This window comes from Trachurus japonicus, chromosome 8 (assembly GCF_045865225.1).
Source record: "Trachurus japonicus isolate A0001 chromosome 8, Traja_1.0".
Taxonomy (NCBI): Eukaryota; Metazoa; Chordata; class Actinopteri; order Carangiformes; family Carangidae; genus Trachurus; species Trachurus japonicus.
The window spans coordinates 17025170-17040294 of record NC_140914.1 but is presented as its reverse complement, the minus strand read 5'-3'; the positions used below and the strand labels follow the sequence as shown (position 1 = coordinate 17040294).

The 15125-nt window shown below is 40.1% G+C and overlaps 1 protein-coding gene across 6 annotated transcripts in view; it reads right to left on the bottom strand.

Moving 5' to 3' along the window:
- Nucleotides 1-3784: 3784 nt before the first annotated feature.
- The window catches only part of cyth3b (cytohesin 3b), a 44275-nt gene continuing 32934 nt past the window's right edge, over nt 3785-15125 (bottom strand). For 2 of the 6 annotated variants that reach the window (XM_085784295.1, XM_085784294.1), the window contains exons 9-13: nt 13854-13965; nt 10115-10191; nt 8611-8682; nt 8308-8462; nt 3785-6123 (exon numbers count right to left, since the gene is read on the bottom strand). In XM_085784295.1, the coding sequence (XP_085640421.1) occupies nt 6051-6123; nt 8308-8462; nt 8611-8682; nt 10115-10191; nt 13854-13965 (489 nt within the window). In that variant the 3' untranslated portion in view covers nt 3785-6050. The remainder of the gene's footprint in view (nt 6124-8307; nt 8463-8610; nt 8683-10114; nt 10192-13853; nt 13966-15125) is intronic. The other 4 variants (XR_015036294.1, XR_015036293.1, XR_015036292.1 and 1 more) reach the window with 4 other exon arrangements.

Here is a 15125-nt window from a genome sequence, read left to right as displayed (position 1 = left end):
CAAAAAAGACAAAGATACAAATTAGATATCATTTGTGAGTTTGTTTTTCATTGAGGAAAATATCTGCAGTTCTGTGGCCTACAAGGACTTGGAGAAAAGTCCGTCTGAGCTGGTTGGTTTTTTTTATAGGGTCAAAGATGATTATTGGGCTTTTGCTGTTGTAGTAGAGTCTAAATCTTCTATAGTCAGAGGAACAGTCCATGGTTTTAGAAAAAAAAATCAATACAAGGTGTCTGTGTTTTTTCTTTCTGAGATGGTCTCAAAAAGTTGAAATTCGAAAAAGAAGGTATAAGTGGATTTTCAATGAACTTAGTCAGAAAGCAGAACATATTTTACATTTTGTTTTATTTGTATCTGTGCATTTTACCTTCCAGTGCCTCATAATTGTTTCTTTTTGAGATTATCTTTCTTTTCTCATTTTGCAGTGTTTCAGTGCTCACTATGCTTTACCACATTGTTGGCACTTAATCTTGGGTATTGAGTATTGATGGATCATGTCACACCGGAAAAATAAGGGATGCTTGATACATTGGTCGCCAGTAACCAAGAAAGTTCACCTGTTGTCCAAGTTTTCAGCAACACATCCCATAATGTGGAGCACGACTGTGGAATAGAGATGCCACTTGAAACCCTAGGTCTAAATGTGGATTATTTTTGTTGTTTCAAATATTAAAATACGTCACTGACAAGAAAAGATCCTGTATCTGTTGAGTTGAGGTCACTTTATTTTCTTTATTTTTTATTTTCTCTATCGTGACACTGATCCAGGAATCATCTGCAGTAAGAATAACCACTACAGTGCCATAATTAAAGGAAATTGGAATTTAAAATTTGATTTACTTTTGGCTGCATGAATAAGTGGTATAACTAATGGATAGATGGACTGTGTTGGTCACAAGAAACAGATAATTAATAATTATCATCTGTATCCCTGGAATTTCATATTGGTAAGACTTTTAACATACCGTACGACAAAAATGACAGCCTCTCTTCAAAGTCTTCTTTGAGGCCATCAAACTTTAGATTTTTTTTTTGCAGGTGATGATACACTTACCCACTGGGAGGCAGTATTTGTTTTGTTTTGTTTTTTATTGCATTTTTTTCTCCAGAAATCACAGTCAGAAGGGTTTCTCAGTGATCCACAGCTGTAGTTTATACTTTGCTTGTCTATTTGACACAGACCTAAGATGTATATGTGCATTTAAATATATTCAGTTGATTCAGTGATGCGCTGAGTTAGTCTTGTATGTATTTTTTATTTTCTAATAAACTGTATTGATCCCAAACATGTCTGTCAGTTTGCAGTATCTTGTGTTATTCTGAAACAGTTCCTATGTGTAAGCGTAACAGTGTAAACACATTTAATTCTTACTTTTCATTTTGGTAGCAATGTACTGTTAATTAATTCTTACCATTATGACTTTTGCACAGTCCAGACCAGTAGAGGGCGCTCTCCCCTGTGTCATTCTGCTCCACGTCTTCTCTCACAGTCCGATTTCTCCACATGTTTTCCTTCAACCTTTTCTGTTCTACTTCATATGCTGTTATTTTTTTCTCCCACACATCCAACCAGGTGGAATTACAAACTAAGTGTCTGTGTGATGAATGACGAAATCAGACATATTCAAAAAGCCTCTGACAGATTCTGTATTATTCATTAATGATAGCCAATTACTTATGCAAATAATGTGGAGACCAGCATCAATAATGAATGCACGATACATCTTCTGTGAGCTTTATGTATACTTTATGTAGATACACGTAATGTACAACGTGACCAATAGCTTTTACAGAGAATATAAAAGTTAATGTAACTATAAGCCCACACAGGGCTGTAGAAGATAATATTCTGCCCTGACCACAAGGCTTTCATTTCATTTTACAATCACATAGAAAACTACTGGTGTTTACACTATTTTGACATCCTCATCATCATCATCATTGTCCTCATTATCATCACTGATATTACTTCACTAGAATCATCATTATTCAATTCAAACATCATTTTCACTATAATCATTATTTGCATCATCATTAATACAACCATCTTTCTCACGAATCAGTCATGACTTTTTACAGTATCACAGTTAGATGAATATTCTCAATATTATTACAGTTTTTCTCAGTCGCTTTGGTGCTATTCTCAGATCAGAATGAAAGTTCTCATAACTATTAGTTCAACCTCCACAACATGTAGTCATTTGTCCACATCATAGTAGCAGTTTCTCCTTCCTCTGAACAAATTGCAAATGCTTTTGGACATGTATCAGTTGCTCTCATACAATTCTCTGCTGTTTTACAACATTATCGTTTGTTTATGTCATGTCAGTCAAAATGAACTATACTTTTGAACGCTGAATGGTCTTTCCCTATAAAACTAATAGTCCTCATTTCATTGCTTGAGTCATTACATACAAAATTCTTGAACTAGTTTTCAAAATCTGTCAAACTAGTTTTAAATTTTGGGAGAAGCACTGTGAATTCAATTATTCAAACATTTACAGTAAGGAACAATAGGTATGTATGGTATTGGACAGTAATTCAGCACTAAACAATCTGCACTGCTGTCATTGTGTCAGGCATTACTGTAAGATACAGTGGGACAAGAACTTTTTTACATTTACAGTTAGACTTACAGCTTCACTAGAGAACAGATTTACTGTGTTGTAATGTATTACAGCAACCACAGTAAAGATTTCCCATCTTTACAGTACGGTACTGTACTACAGCATTTTACAAGTAGGAAGCACTTTTACAGTATTGTACACTACAGTAATAATGGTTGATGCAGTAGCCTACATGTACTGTACATTACTGTAATTTTACTCTGCATCACATAGGATTACAAGACAACCTCACAGAGGTGGAAGAGACTGAGCCCATTACAAACAATGGCATAAGGTTGAAAGAGATACAATGTAAGGATGACATTACTGTATCTTTGGGAATATTGAATCTGTTTCAATCGCTACAATTGACAGAGTGATGTAGATGAAAATGTGACTGGAACGTCTGGATGTGCAGGAATGATTTACAGTACTCTATAGGTTCAGTTACTATATGTTTGTTGTAGATGACTGTAGTGTATTTTTCCTTTGAACAATGCTGTGAACAAATCAGAATTGCAAAGAGCATATGCAGTAGAAATGTGAAACATACATATTCAGTATCTCCACTAAATACAGTAATGTGTAACTTTACTGTAGTTTTCACATGGCTACAAGTAGTGTATAGTGCTGTCTTGAGCATTTTCAGGTAGTATCATCACTTTTTGCATTGGAAAACACTTAGAGAATAAAGTGTCCTAATGAAAACATGACAAAGCCATTTGACTATCTTGTTCATAAACGATGGTGTCAGGACTTCTCATTTTGACGACACTGACAGTTTCATTGACATGAGTACTTGCTTTTGAGGGATGGACAATCCATTTTGAGCAAGTGACGCGCTTTTGCAGGTCATCCACTAGGTTTTGCAGTTTGTGATAATTGTTCTGAGAAATGCACTAACTGTTGTGCAAATGTTAAGAGTGATGTGAGAAAAGCACCAAAGCGACTGAGAAAAACTGTATTACTATATCATTATTATATATTTGCTTATGATTATGTTTAAGGCTTTTGAAAAGAAGACCCCAAACTTCAGCTGATGCAAATTTCGGCTCAAGCAATGTAACACAGAGTGTGCATACTACAACAAAGAGACCAGAAACCTATACATTATATATACATACATAACTTAAGCATACATTGTTAAACATTTACAGGTAGTACTAAACCATTTCACAAATGAAAATAAATACAAAATGATAGGTGGTTATTATATAGTTGTTTTTTTAAGAGTAACACAAAAGCAAGCAAGTATCTTTAGGGATTACAAACCAAATGCAAACAGGATCACTACATTACATCGACCTTCACTGACATAGGCCATAGACAAGAAAGAAAGAAGTAGAAGAGAAAAAAAAGCTTAATTGGACTGGTACCCTCTGGGGCCATTGCACAGCCATAAATAAAACTTACAGATTAGTGATTTAAAGTTATAATCCTCAAGATTTACATAGGATCAATCCCATTTTTGATACTATGTATGCTTGGCATTATTTATGCTTGGAATCTGAAGTAACCATCAGAAACAGATTTCACTGTTTGCGGCAGAGTTTGCCGTTCCCACTGGATATAAATTGCCCTCACAAACTTTGCAAAAAAGATATGCGGAAAACAATACATTTTGTAATCCATTATTAGTGTTGTTGACATTGCACCACCTCTTACAAATATTCGCTCATTTGCAAGTATTGAGGCCCAAGTGACAAAGTTGCAAAGTTGAAGGTCAGAGTTCATCTTTGTTCACCCACACCAAGAAACGGTGTGAGTGGCGTTATTATTTCAGCGTGTCTTTTCAGTATATGATTACTCTCATCCATGAGACTATTTTGTTGAAAAAGCAATGTGTGTGACTGTATCTTTATACTGTAATTTCTTAATTTCATATCTCTATTAAGTTGCTGCAAATATAAATCCAACATTTCCTCCTGCTGCTGCTTCACATTAAAAGCATTCAACTGGCAGAACATGAGGCTTTTTATTGTGACGCACAATATGTGTAGTCACAGGTTACTGCTGACAGTGATTGGTCACCAAAAAATGCATCAACAAAATAATAATAATGATCATTTTTCTGTCTGCATTGTCTGTATTATGGAACGACAAGGATCTGCCACAGTGCGATTACTGTAGATGAAGAGCTGCAGGGGACTTTTCAATAATAACAAGGTAACCAACTCCAGTCACTCATGCTGTGTGGAATAGCACCCGAGCCACAAGCAGCATGAAATCAGATCAGGCTTGTTTGTTAAAATGTGAGTTTGGTTGGCTGCACGGTTATCAGATAAAGCAGTTTGCTGCTCCGTTGTGTTTCTGACAAAGTTGATGTTCAGCAAGCGTGCAGCCAAATCAACCAGGGCCCGTATCTTCTTAAGGATTATAGCTTCAAACTCCAAAAAGTAAGTTTCATCCCAGGCCTCGACAAAAGCACCTTAACTACATAACTAAAATATAAAAGTATGCACATTTTCAAAATTCTCTGCTCCACACAAATAAATGAAATCAGTCCAGCTGACTCAAGACTGTAATGCTTAGTTTGGAACCTAAATGTAAGCCAGCGCTGTTTTCTGAGGTTGCTCTGAGCAGGGCTTCAGCCATGGCACCTGGAGAGAAGAACTCAGCACCAGAGTGAGATGATAACATGGTTCAGGTGAGGTTGTATACTGCACTGTGTACTGCACTGCTTCATCCACCATCCGTCCACCTTCCACCACACGTCTCTTACTCCTGTCCCCAATTATTTCTATTCACTCTTATTACACATCAACAGCCTTGTCCCGTTTATCTGACCACACATCTGAACTCTGATTGTGAATTACTATAACTTTTTCATAAAGCACAGTGGAGGGAACTCTTCTATCTTGTATGCACCCACACTGCAGAAGCGGTGTGCACAGACAGCATGCACACTGCTCTACACACACACACACACACACACACACACACACACACACACACACACACACACACACACACACGCACACACACAAACACAAATATATTGGTCTATAATAACCCACATGCATGCATGCATGCATGTGCACCTGAAACCTGGCAGTTGTGCTTTAGGGAGACCGAGAAAGATGTTGTGACGATGAGAGGGGGAGGTAGGGGGTGTGTGTGTGTGAGATGGAGGAGAGACACACTGATTGGTTGGTTGTTCACGTGCTGCTCCGTTCCAGAATTAAGTCCATACATCTGAGTTTCCCGGAGCTCTGCTGTCCCCTCCGTAGTGTGTCCTGTCCCCCCAACAAGTGCACAGACTTGTGGACAAGTCCAGGGGAGATTTGTCTCCGGGGGGGTTGAAGTCTTTTCTGAGGGTGTCAGTCACTTTTGTGTTGAACCAGCTTCGTAGTACTTGGTTTATGTGTTCATGAACTGAAGGAGAAAGGATGGGATGGGGGTGGGGGGGGGCTGGGGGCTGGGGATCGAGAAGATTGTCCCTCTTCACTTCTTGTTAGCGATGCGTCTCTTCCTGGTGGCCAACATGTCGTAGAAGGGGTCTCTGCTAATGCTGGCCCTGGAGAAGGAGCCAATCAAAGGACAGCAATTAAATTAATAATAATGCCACATGAGAGGAGGGTCTCCAGCATCTTTGATATGGAAATGTAGGCACATTTATATGAACCCCTGCCTTAACTAGATCAAAAAAAAAGAAAAAAGTTTGTGCAATGACCTAGTTTGGTTTCCATGGTTTCTGGAGAGGAACAACCCCCCCCCACCCCTCCACCCCTCCACGCACCATCACCAGAAGTTTTTTCGTGGTACTCTGGTTAGTTGGGACCTCTTGCCGATTCCCTCCTCCATAACTGTGCCAAATATATAGTTAAAAACGTACAATCGCACATTCCCCCTCCCGCTATTCTGCAGGTTTCTGGGTCTGAAGGAAAGGCGAACAATGGCGCTCAAGATTATTGACTCTTCTGTGTTCTCCTGCTCCAGTTTCTCTCAGCAGAGCGTTGGAAAGGCAGCGTATACAATGAGAGCGAGTGACTCAGGAAGCCATTTGGGCTCCACTGAGGAGCCCAGTTTCACGGCTGCTAAATCCTGTTAGCACCAGCACAAAGCAAGAAGAGGCTCAACCCCCCACTGCGGATATCTCTTATTCCCTTTACAACGGCACGCGCTGAAGAATGAGTCTGTATACGATGACTATCCCCGTCTTTCATTTAACTTATTGTCATTGACAACAACCCAATTTCATGAAACAAAAACTCCAGTGTAGAGTGATCGAATCCTGCCAAGGCTGCCATGACTAATATGATATAACATTTGCCTCCATTTCTGTCCTTAGAAATATGAGAAATCCTGGGAAATGAAAATATTAAAGCATCTACTCTGTTTTTCTTAAATTCTGCTGTATGAATTAATTCATTCATTCATTCATAGAAAAGAGTGCATTTTCTACATTGACCTAGTTGGTCAAGCATTATCTGGGTCTGTGTGTTTCTCACTCAAGTTAAGCAGATAGAGCAGTTCCTCTATGATCACATCTCCTTTAGATGAGGGGGAAAATCATCATTTCCATAAAAAGCCTTTTATCTCCCCAGACCCCCGGTCCTTTTGGACCCCTCTGGTGAAGCGCAAGCTGCAGCTTGTTAGCCTCTGTGGCTGCGGATGCATCATCCCAGTTTGGAGCTGCCTCTCCTGGATAGGTTTGCTGGGTTTACTGGCTTAACCCCGGGGTGCTATAAGGAATGACTAATCCCACATCATTTCCCAAGTGAATACTCTTTGAGAGTATGGAGAGAAGGGGAGGAGGGAGCAGTGCTCTATATTACAGTATACAAGTGCACTGATCTGCTGAGCCAACTGTCTTTGACATTGCACCATCTTCTGCCGAGCACAGAGCAGAGCACCCAGCATTTAGGTCACCAACACCAAGTTATTGTTACTGCGAGAGCTACAAGACCGATGGAAAAACACATTTCTGTTGTCTGTTTTGCTGTTAACTGAATATTTCATTGGCATCTCTGTTATTGATTTTGGTGTGTTCAAAACCCAAATCAACCCATCAGTGTATTTTTTTGTCTCTTCTTCAGTCTTGATCTTACATGCCACAGACAAGATGGACAAGACATTGGTCCCACTCAAGCATAAATGTCTGCAGTTCATATTTCAACATGGTAACCAGTGTTGGGTGCCAGCTTTCTCATGAAGTCAAGCACCCACTTCAAGAAAGTGCACCATGCATATTCTTTTTTAAGGCTTAATTTAAGAACCTTCAAGGGGATAGTCAGATTTTGGGAAATAGGATTACTCGCCTTCTTGCCATGAGTTAGATGAGAGGATTGATACAACAGCCACCACAGTAACCCTGCCTCAAAAACGGCATCTCTAATCGACACATTTTACTCTGTCTTATTTGTTTATCACCTAAAAAAAAAACTCTTAAAAACAACAGATTGTGGCTCCACTGGCCCCCACCCAGACTGTTGAACTACATGATACTTTATTATTATTATACTACAATTCGATGCACAACAATCTTGTTTCCTTAGTTTCATGGTGACTAATATCACAGAAACCTGAATATATCTTGACTGTTCAGATTTAGGTACAAAAGTAACATTTTCGGTGTTGACTCTTGGACTATAATGCTGAAACGATCGATACCACCACAGCATGTTTTAGTGTGGTAGCTTCATTTAGGATAAAAACTGTGGGAGTCGTGCACCATTATGATTGAGTGATTGAGTCTTACTTGATGGATTTGATCCACTCTTCCTTCTCCTCCGGCGTGGGAGCTGATATCCTGTAAACCACATGGTTGCCCTCAACAACACGCCCGTCTGCCTCCGTTTTGCAGGCTTTGATCACCTGGCCCTTATGGTTGGGGTTGTAGAGCTCAAAACAGTTCTGGAGAAGGGACAAAGGACAGGGCGATCAATGATGTGCAGCTGTCCGATAATTAGACAACATAATTAGTCAACATGTAACAAGCTCAGTAACCGAGGGGGGGGGGGGGGAGATACTCGACGTGATCTGAAAGTGAAGCGACACTCACAGGTTTCCTGGGCTCCTCCACCTCCCTGATGCTGAGATTCTCCAGTGGGATGATCCCACGGGGCTCTTTGTCCTAAAGGAGAGAGGGATGAGGAAGAGAAACATGAGAAGCAAAAAACAAAACAAAACAACCAACTTAATTAACCTGCGGAAAACAACAGAGAAAATGTAGATATACTGAAGTGGCAAGGGAAAGAAATAGACAAGGGCAGGAAAGAAAAATGAGACTGTTATTAAAGAATTGCACAAGATGAAGATGAGGAGAGAAGAAAGAGGGAAAAGAGGATAAAATCCAGTGTGACATGTTTTTCTAGCATGGAAACCAATTCCCCCCCCCCCTCCCTACCACCTCCTCCTCCCCCCTGCTCCCCTGCTAACAGAGCAGATAATGTTTGTGCGGAGCAGTGAGACTAGAGGACGGGACATAATGATAGTGTCCTCAAGGATAATACCAGGGTATGGAGAGGACAGTGCTGATGAAGCAGCTATAGCAGGGACATGGAGACACTGATAAAAATCGACAAGGACACATAAATAAACGTACTCCTACAGTGAGAGGCACAGACGGACACAAACAAGCACACGTGGACCCTCAGCTTCAAAAGATGAATGGATATTTAGGGACCACCCAGGTCTTGTGGAGGTGACAGATAAGCTCCACTATGTGGGAACAAATAGAGACTGTGTCGCAGCAAGTTTGTATATTATGTCCTAATGGTATGTGTTGTGCATTTTCTGGACAGTGCAAATACAAGGAATGCATAAGACCTACCCCAGTCTTGAGATCTACAGTACTGTTAAAGCAGAAGTAAGCGATCCGGTCGTTTTGGCTAATGCTGCGTTCCAGGCAGGCTTTTGAAACCGTAAATTACAGCTTCAAGTCACGACTTTGTAGCGTTCCAGGCAACCCACTCGTGTTTTTCCGACCTGTTTTACCTGTGAAAGTCACTATAACGGCCACTCGTAACTTCTGACCCGTGAACTCGTACCAGATCGAACTGGTACGACTTCACAGGTCGGAAAAACACGAGTTACGGGCTGCCTTGAACGCACCATAACGTCTTGTCAGCCGATGGAGTTAGCAGCCCCCGCCCTCGTCATGGATCTATTGGTCCTCGTCCCTACGTCACCACATTCAGGCGCATCCCTTGGCTGCACACACAGCCCTTCATGCCGTTCTCTCTCCTCATTGGATAAAACTTGTAGGATACGAGAAAAATTTTCTCCTCGGCTCAGAGCAGAGCAGAGTGACTGACAGACCCGTGTTTCGGTCCAAACACTCTATGTAAGTGATTGCTGTCGGAAGATAGAACTATTTAAGACTTATATTAACACAAAAATATGGCTGACTTCTGCTTTAACATACTGTTTTGTATGGCAACCCCAACATCATAAATGTCATCCAAACTGGATTCAGATTCAGAAAACATTCACTCCATGCAGCCGATTCACTTGCAGAGAGGCGCTTCATCGGAAAAAAGGATCATCTTGGTAGAGACACTCACCGTTGTGTATTCGAAGTAGTAGAGGCAGTTGTCTGTCAGAATGAACCACCTTCTTTTCCAGGTTTTCACTCGGCCCCCTGACAGGAAGAGAGAGAGGAGAAAGGAAGTGACACAGAGGCCACGGTGACAGACTAGCTGTCTCCCATCAGGAAAAACAGCAGGGATGTGACACTCATTAATGGCGCTGGCCCACATCCACTGTTTTTTGTTTTGTTTTGTTTTTTTACTCTTGTGGAAATTATAATGATATCATATAGTGGTACCATATGAATATTTGCTGCCAAGTCAGAAGCCCTTTCTTCAGAGAAATGACCCAATGAAAAAAAACTGTGGCTGCGTTTTACATTATTGATTCTAGACATTTCTAAGTCAGTTCGCTGCTGTAATTCAATTTCCTGTGTAATAAAGGCTGCTTGTCATCAACCACATGATAACCTCATGCGACAATTACACGCATCCATAAATACTTAATGGTCAATGAAGCACATGCCACTAAAAGGTCAATAAGTATGTTTGTCCCATTTTAAGTTTATGACAATTCAAATCTGGCACTGACAATATAGCATACTACTATAGGTATACATATTTAGATCATCTGGTAAAGTTTAGGTGTAGCTTTATGTTTGCTCTAAAAACCCATATGAGATGCCTCTGGATTGTTTTCTATAGTAAAAAAAAGTTCACCTTTTCTAAATACATGAGAGTTTTTACCATATGAGGTTCTCAGATCATTTGTTGTTGGGCCACGCAGCATATTTTGGTTTCACGCACTCAAAAAATAAAAATAATTTTACTCTGACTTTCTGAAAAATGCAGATGCAGCAGTTAGAAGAAAACTGAAGCAAACCAAGTACAGTATGTGATTAAAATCACCACTATCCCTCCCAACTTTGAGCTTAGTTAAATGATGACTCACACAACTGATAAATTATTACCGACTGTGCCTATTCATTTTTAAAGGCAACAGGATAAAACCTCATTGGCTCCCAGGAGAAGGGAGCAAACGGCTCTTGATATGAACCTAACGTGGCACCAAAAGCACCCCTGAAGAAACACATGCACACACACACACACACACACATAAGCACAAAAACTAATACACATACGCGCTCTCCAAACCCCCGCAGCAAGTTCACCACCTCACGTGTTAACTTGTGCAAACTACATCCAAAAAAAGCAAAGACAGAGCAAGCGCAAATGTCCGACACGTTGGTTTTCGAAGCAGGATTGAGCCTCTGGCAGCGACTGCAGAGTCTCATGTCGGAGGAAAACACCACTTGCTTCAAGATGATGTGAAGCGGGGACAGTGAGGAAGCTCTCCTGGTGGGAGACGTGTGTGTGGTGCGTGCAAACAGGCTATGAGTAAAGCAAAGTTAAAATGCATACACAAGCAAATGCATAATCAAAAACTAAGATGTGCACAACAGCATGCCAGAAATTCCTGATGATTTCCCAAATATGTGTCTGTGTGTGCACATATGTGTGTGTGTTTTGACCTAACACTCCTGATTATCTCTATACTAAGCATCCCTTAAGGTCACAATATCTTTTTTTTACTGCAGCATTTCCTTCCTGTTTTTGTGGCGCCTCACATCAGACTATATGGGCCACACATAATTACAAAAGCTCAAGAGTTTCCTTACGTTTCAATAGACTCTGGCTATTGAATTAGCGTGGCCAAATTTCCGCTCAACATAGAGAGAGATATGCTAAAAAAGGCATTTATTCCTTCACATCCTCCAGGGTTTATTTTTAGAGAGTCAAATTAGAAATATTATAGTGAGAACTGGTGCGGGAAATGGCTCCAGGGAGGAACCGTACTAAAATGTAATCATGTTAGGTCTGTGAGCCACAATGGGGCTATTTGCATTCGTACTCATGGAGTTTGATGAGACTACAGAGACGTTACACAGAGTTGGAGGAATGTGCAGGTCAAAGCCAGGTGTGTGCTCATGACGTTTGTGTGTGTGTGTGTGTGTGTGTAATAAACCAAGTCACCTCCTGTCAGTTTGCCCTTTAACCTTTGACAAACAATATCCACTATACCGCACTGTTTTATGTGAAATAATAAATCAACCTAAAACTGAAAACTAAATAATTAAAAGCACTCCAAATAGGACGTAAAGTGAAAAGGTGATAAGATGCTGTCTTGGTATGTGAGCACTGTTGGAGCAGCATGAAAAAATGTCTTTTATGTGGTGTGAACTGCGGGGCTGCGGAGCAAAGTCCAAATCAAAAACACATGTAAACAAGCAAAAACATGTGGCAAAACAGAGTAAAACAAGAGCATTAACTGTATTACCTCACTGGGAAAGCACACACTAAAGACCTCTGGCATACACACACACACACAACTCATGTTCCTTCCAAAACTACATTACATTACAGTCAAATGTTTTTTAACAAGTCTGGGACCAGATGCGTAAACAATGCGTGTGCACAAAATCACACATACGCTATTGGACTTTATATAAATGTCAAACATATGTTTGAGGAAAATCACAAACACGGTTGCAATGCTGTCATGTAGTGTGTCCACTAAAGGACAGAGAAGTTTATATTTCAACTGGATAATCAGAACCTAATTCAGTAACAGGGTGTCGAAAAGTTATTTCTAAAATATTTATAATCTGTATATAAAAAAAAAAAACTCTAACACGTGGATATCAGCCAGTGTTGGCTCACTTATATGTCTCATGATCAGGGCCATTGCTAGGAATTCTGGGCCCCCTTAAAGAATATTAAAGTGCCCCCCCCCCTAACTTTTCCAGTTTTTTTTTTTCTTAGACTACGTATGTATTATCATGTATTATTTAGCATACTTTGTTTTGATGCTAATGCAGCATTACACTGCAAAAACTCAAGTATCTTGCCAAGAATATTTGTCTTATTTCTAGTCAAAATGTAATTTCTAGTCAAAACAAATATCATTATACTTAAAGTAAGACACATCATATTAAAAGTAGCTTGTTTTTAGACACTTTTTACTCCTTTCAAGCATATTATTTTCACTTGGAATAAGTAGAAAAAATATGATAGTGGAACAAGTTTTTCTTCCTTATTACAAGCACAAAAAACTTACTTTCACTGGCAGATTTTTCTACTTATTTCAAGTGAAAACTTGTTTGAAACAAGTGAAAATGATCTTTAAAAAAAAGTTAATTTTTAAGTTATGAGTCTTATTTTAAGTGTAAAGAGATTAGCTTTGACTAGAAATTAGACATTTGGACAAGAAATAAGACAAATATTCTTGGAAAGATGTTGAGTTTTTACAGTGTACTATGAGTATTAGTCAGGGTCTAAGCAGAATAATTCAGTCATATAAAGATTAGACTACTGGGGTTTTTTATGCGCCCCACTGGGCGCTGGGCCCCTAGAATTATCATCACCTTTCTCCCCTATACAACGGCCCTGCTCATGATTGTATGGTGAGAATGTAATACGTATAGTCGATGCATTCATATGGTTTGCCAGTGCCAAGCCTTACACATATGTCCATTTATCCTTCATCTAGACCTGCTTATCATTAGCAGTGATTTGAGGCACAACAATGTGTGACACAGCACAAGTGACCGCGTTCCTCAGCCTCCATCCTGCAACTGAACCCCTCGCTCCGCTGCGAGGATAAAGCCACGGTTGTAGAGGGGGGGAAAAAAATGCAACAGCAACCAAATAAAGTCATGCAGTATTTCTTGCATTCCCTTGTCTGGGGGGAATGTGCAGAGAGACGCACACTAACCTAATTTGAGCAGCCAGCCTTCTCTGTCTGGGTTGAAGAACGTGTGCGTCAGGTCATTCCCATCATCCTCTGGGATCTTAAAGGGTTCGCTCTTGATGCTGTCGTATAGATTCTGCAGGAAGAGGTGGGAGAAACATTGTTAAAGAGAGATAAAGAGATTTGGTTCACATTAACACAACTCCAGATGAGCGCACACACACACTCCATCTTCCTTCAAATATCCGACCCAGCCTTCAGATTAACGGTGCATTAAACACGACATTGACAGATTCTATTTCAGTGTCAGGAAAGTGAGAGACAATGATTCACACCTCAACAACTCCGGGAGCTGGAAGAAACTTTAACACTTTAACTGTCTCTTTTCTTTTTTAATTTGAATTATGCCAATGGCAGACGGGTGCAGATGTGAGAGCATCAACTTGTTTTTTATATCTTTTTCTTGGAGAGATCACAAAACACCATTAAGATCTGTGTCAGACCTCATTCTGCTGAGCTGCTGCGTCTCAATCAGTGAGGCGTGAAAACTTCAGATCTCTCATTTGTGTCGTAAAATGATGAAGACAGACGTACTTTACACTTTAAATTGTCAAAGTTGCACCGGCATATATTTTACCAACACAATTAAAGGGATAGTAGCATTTTTTTAAAAAGTGGGGTTGTATGATCTACAAATAGCCCCTAAGTACTTTAATTGCAGTAGAAGACTCTCTGCACTCCTCCCGTTAGCAACGCCAGCCCATAGCCCTGCCCAGAGATTTACAACATACATTGTTGTGAATGGACCCAAAGAAACGGCCTATTTTCACGGCCTAAAAGAGGTTTTACCTGAAAAAAAATACACAGTTCCATTGTTCACTATAATACAATTTTTTCCAGCCCTTCAAAGTGCAGGAAAAACACAGTTTTTATTTGGACCTAACCAACTGCTGATCGGCGGGCGCTAACCTTGGGCCAGAGGGATACGTGAGTTGGTTAGGTCCAAATAAAAACTGCGGTTTTCCTGCACTTTGGGGGGCTGGAAAACATTTTATTATAGTGAACAATGGAACTGTGTATTTTTTTTCAGGTAAAACCTCTTTTAGGCCGTGAAAATAGGCCGTTTCTTTGGGTCCATTCACAACAATGTATGTTGTAAATCTCTGGGCAGGGCTATTATGGGCTGGCGTTGCTAACGGGAGGAGTGCAGAGAGTCTTCTACTGCAATTAAAGTACTTAGGGGCTATTTGTAGATCATACAACCACACTTTTAAAAAAATGCTACTATCCCTTTAA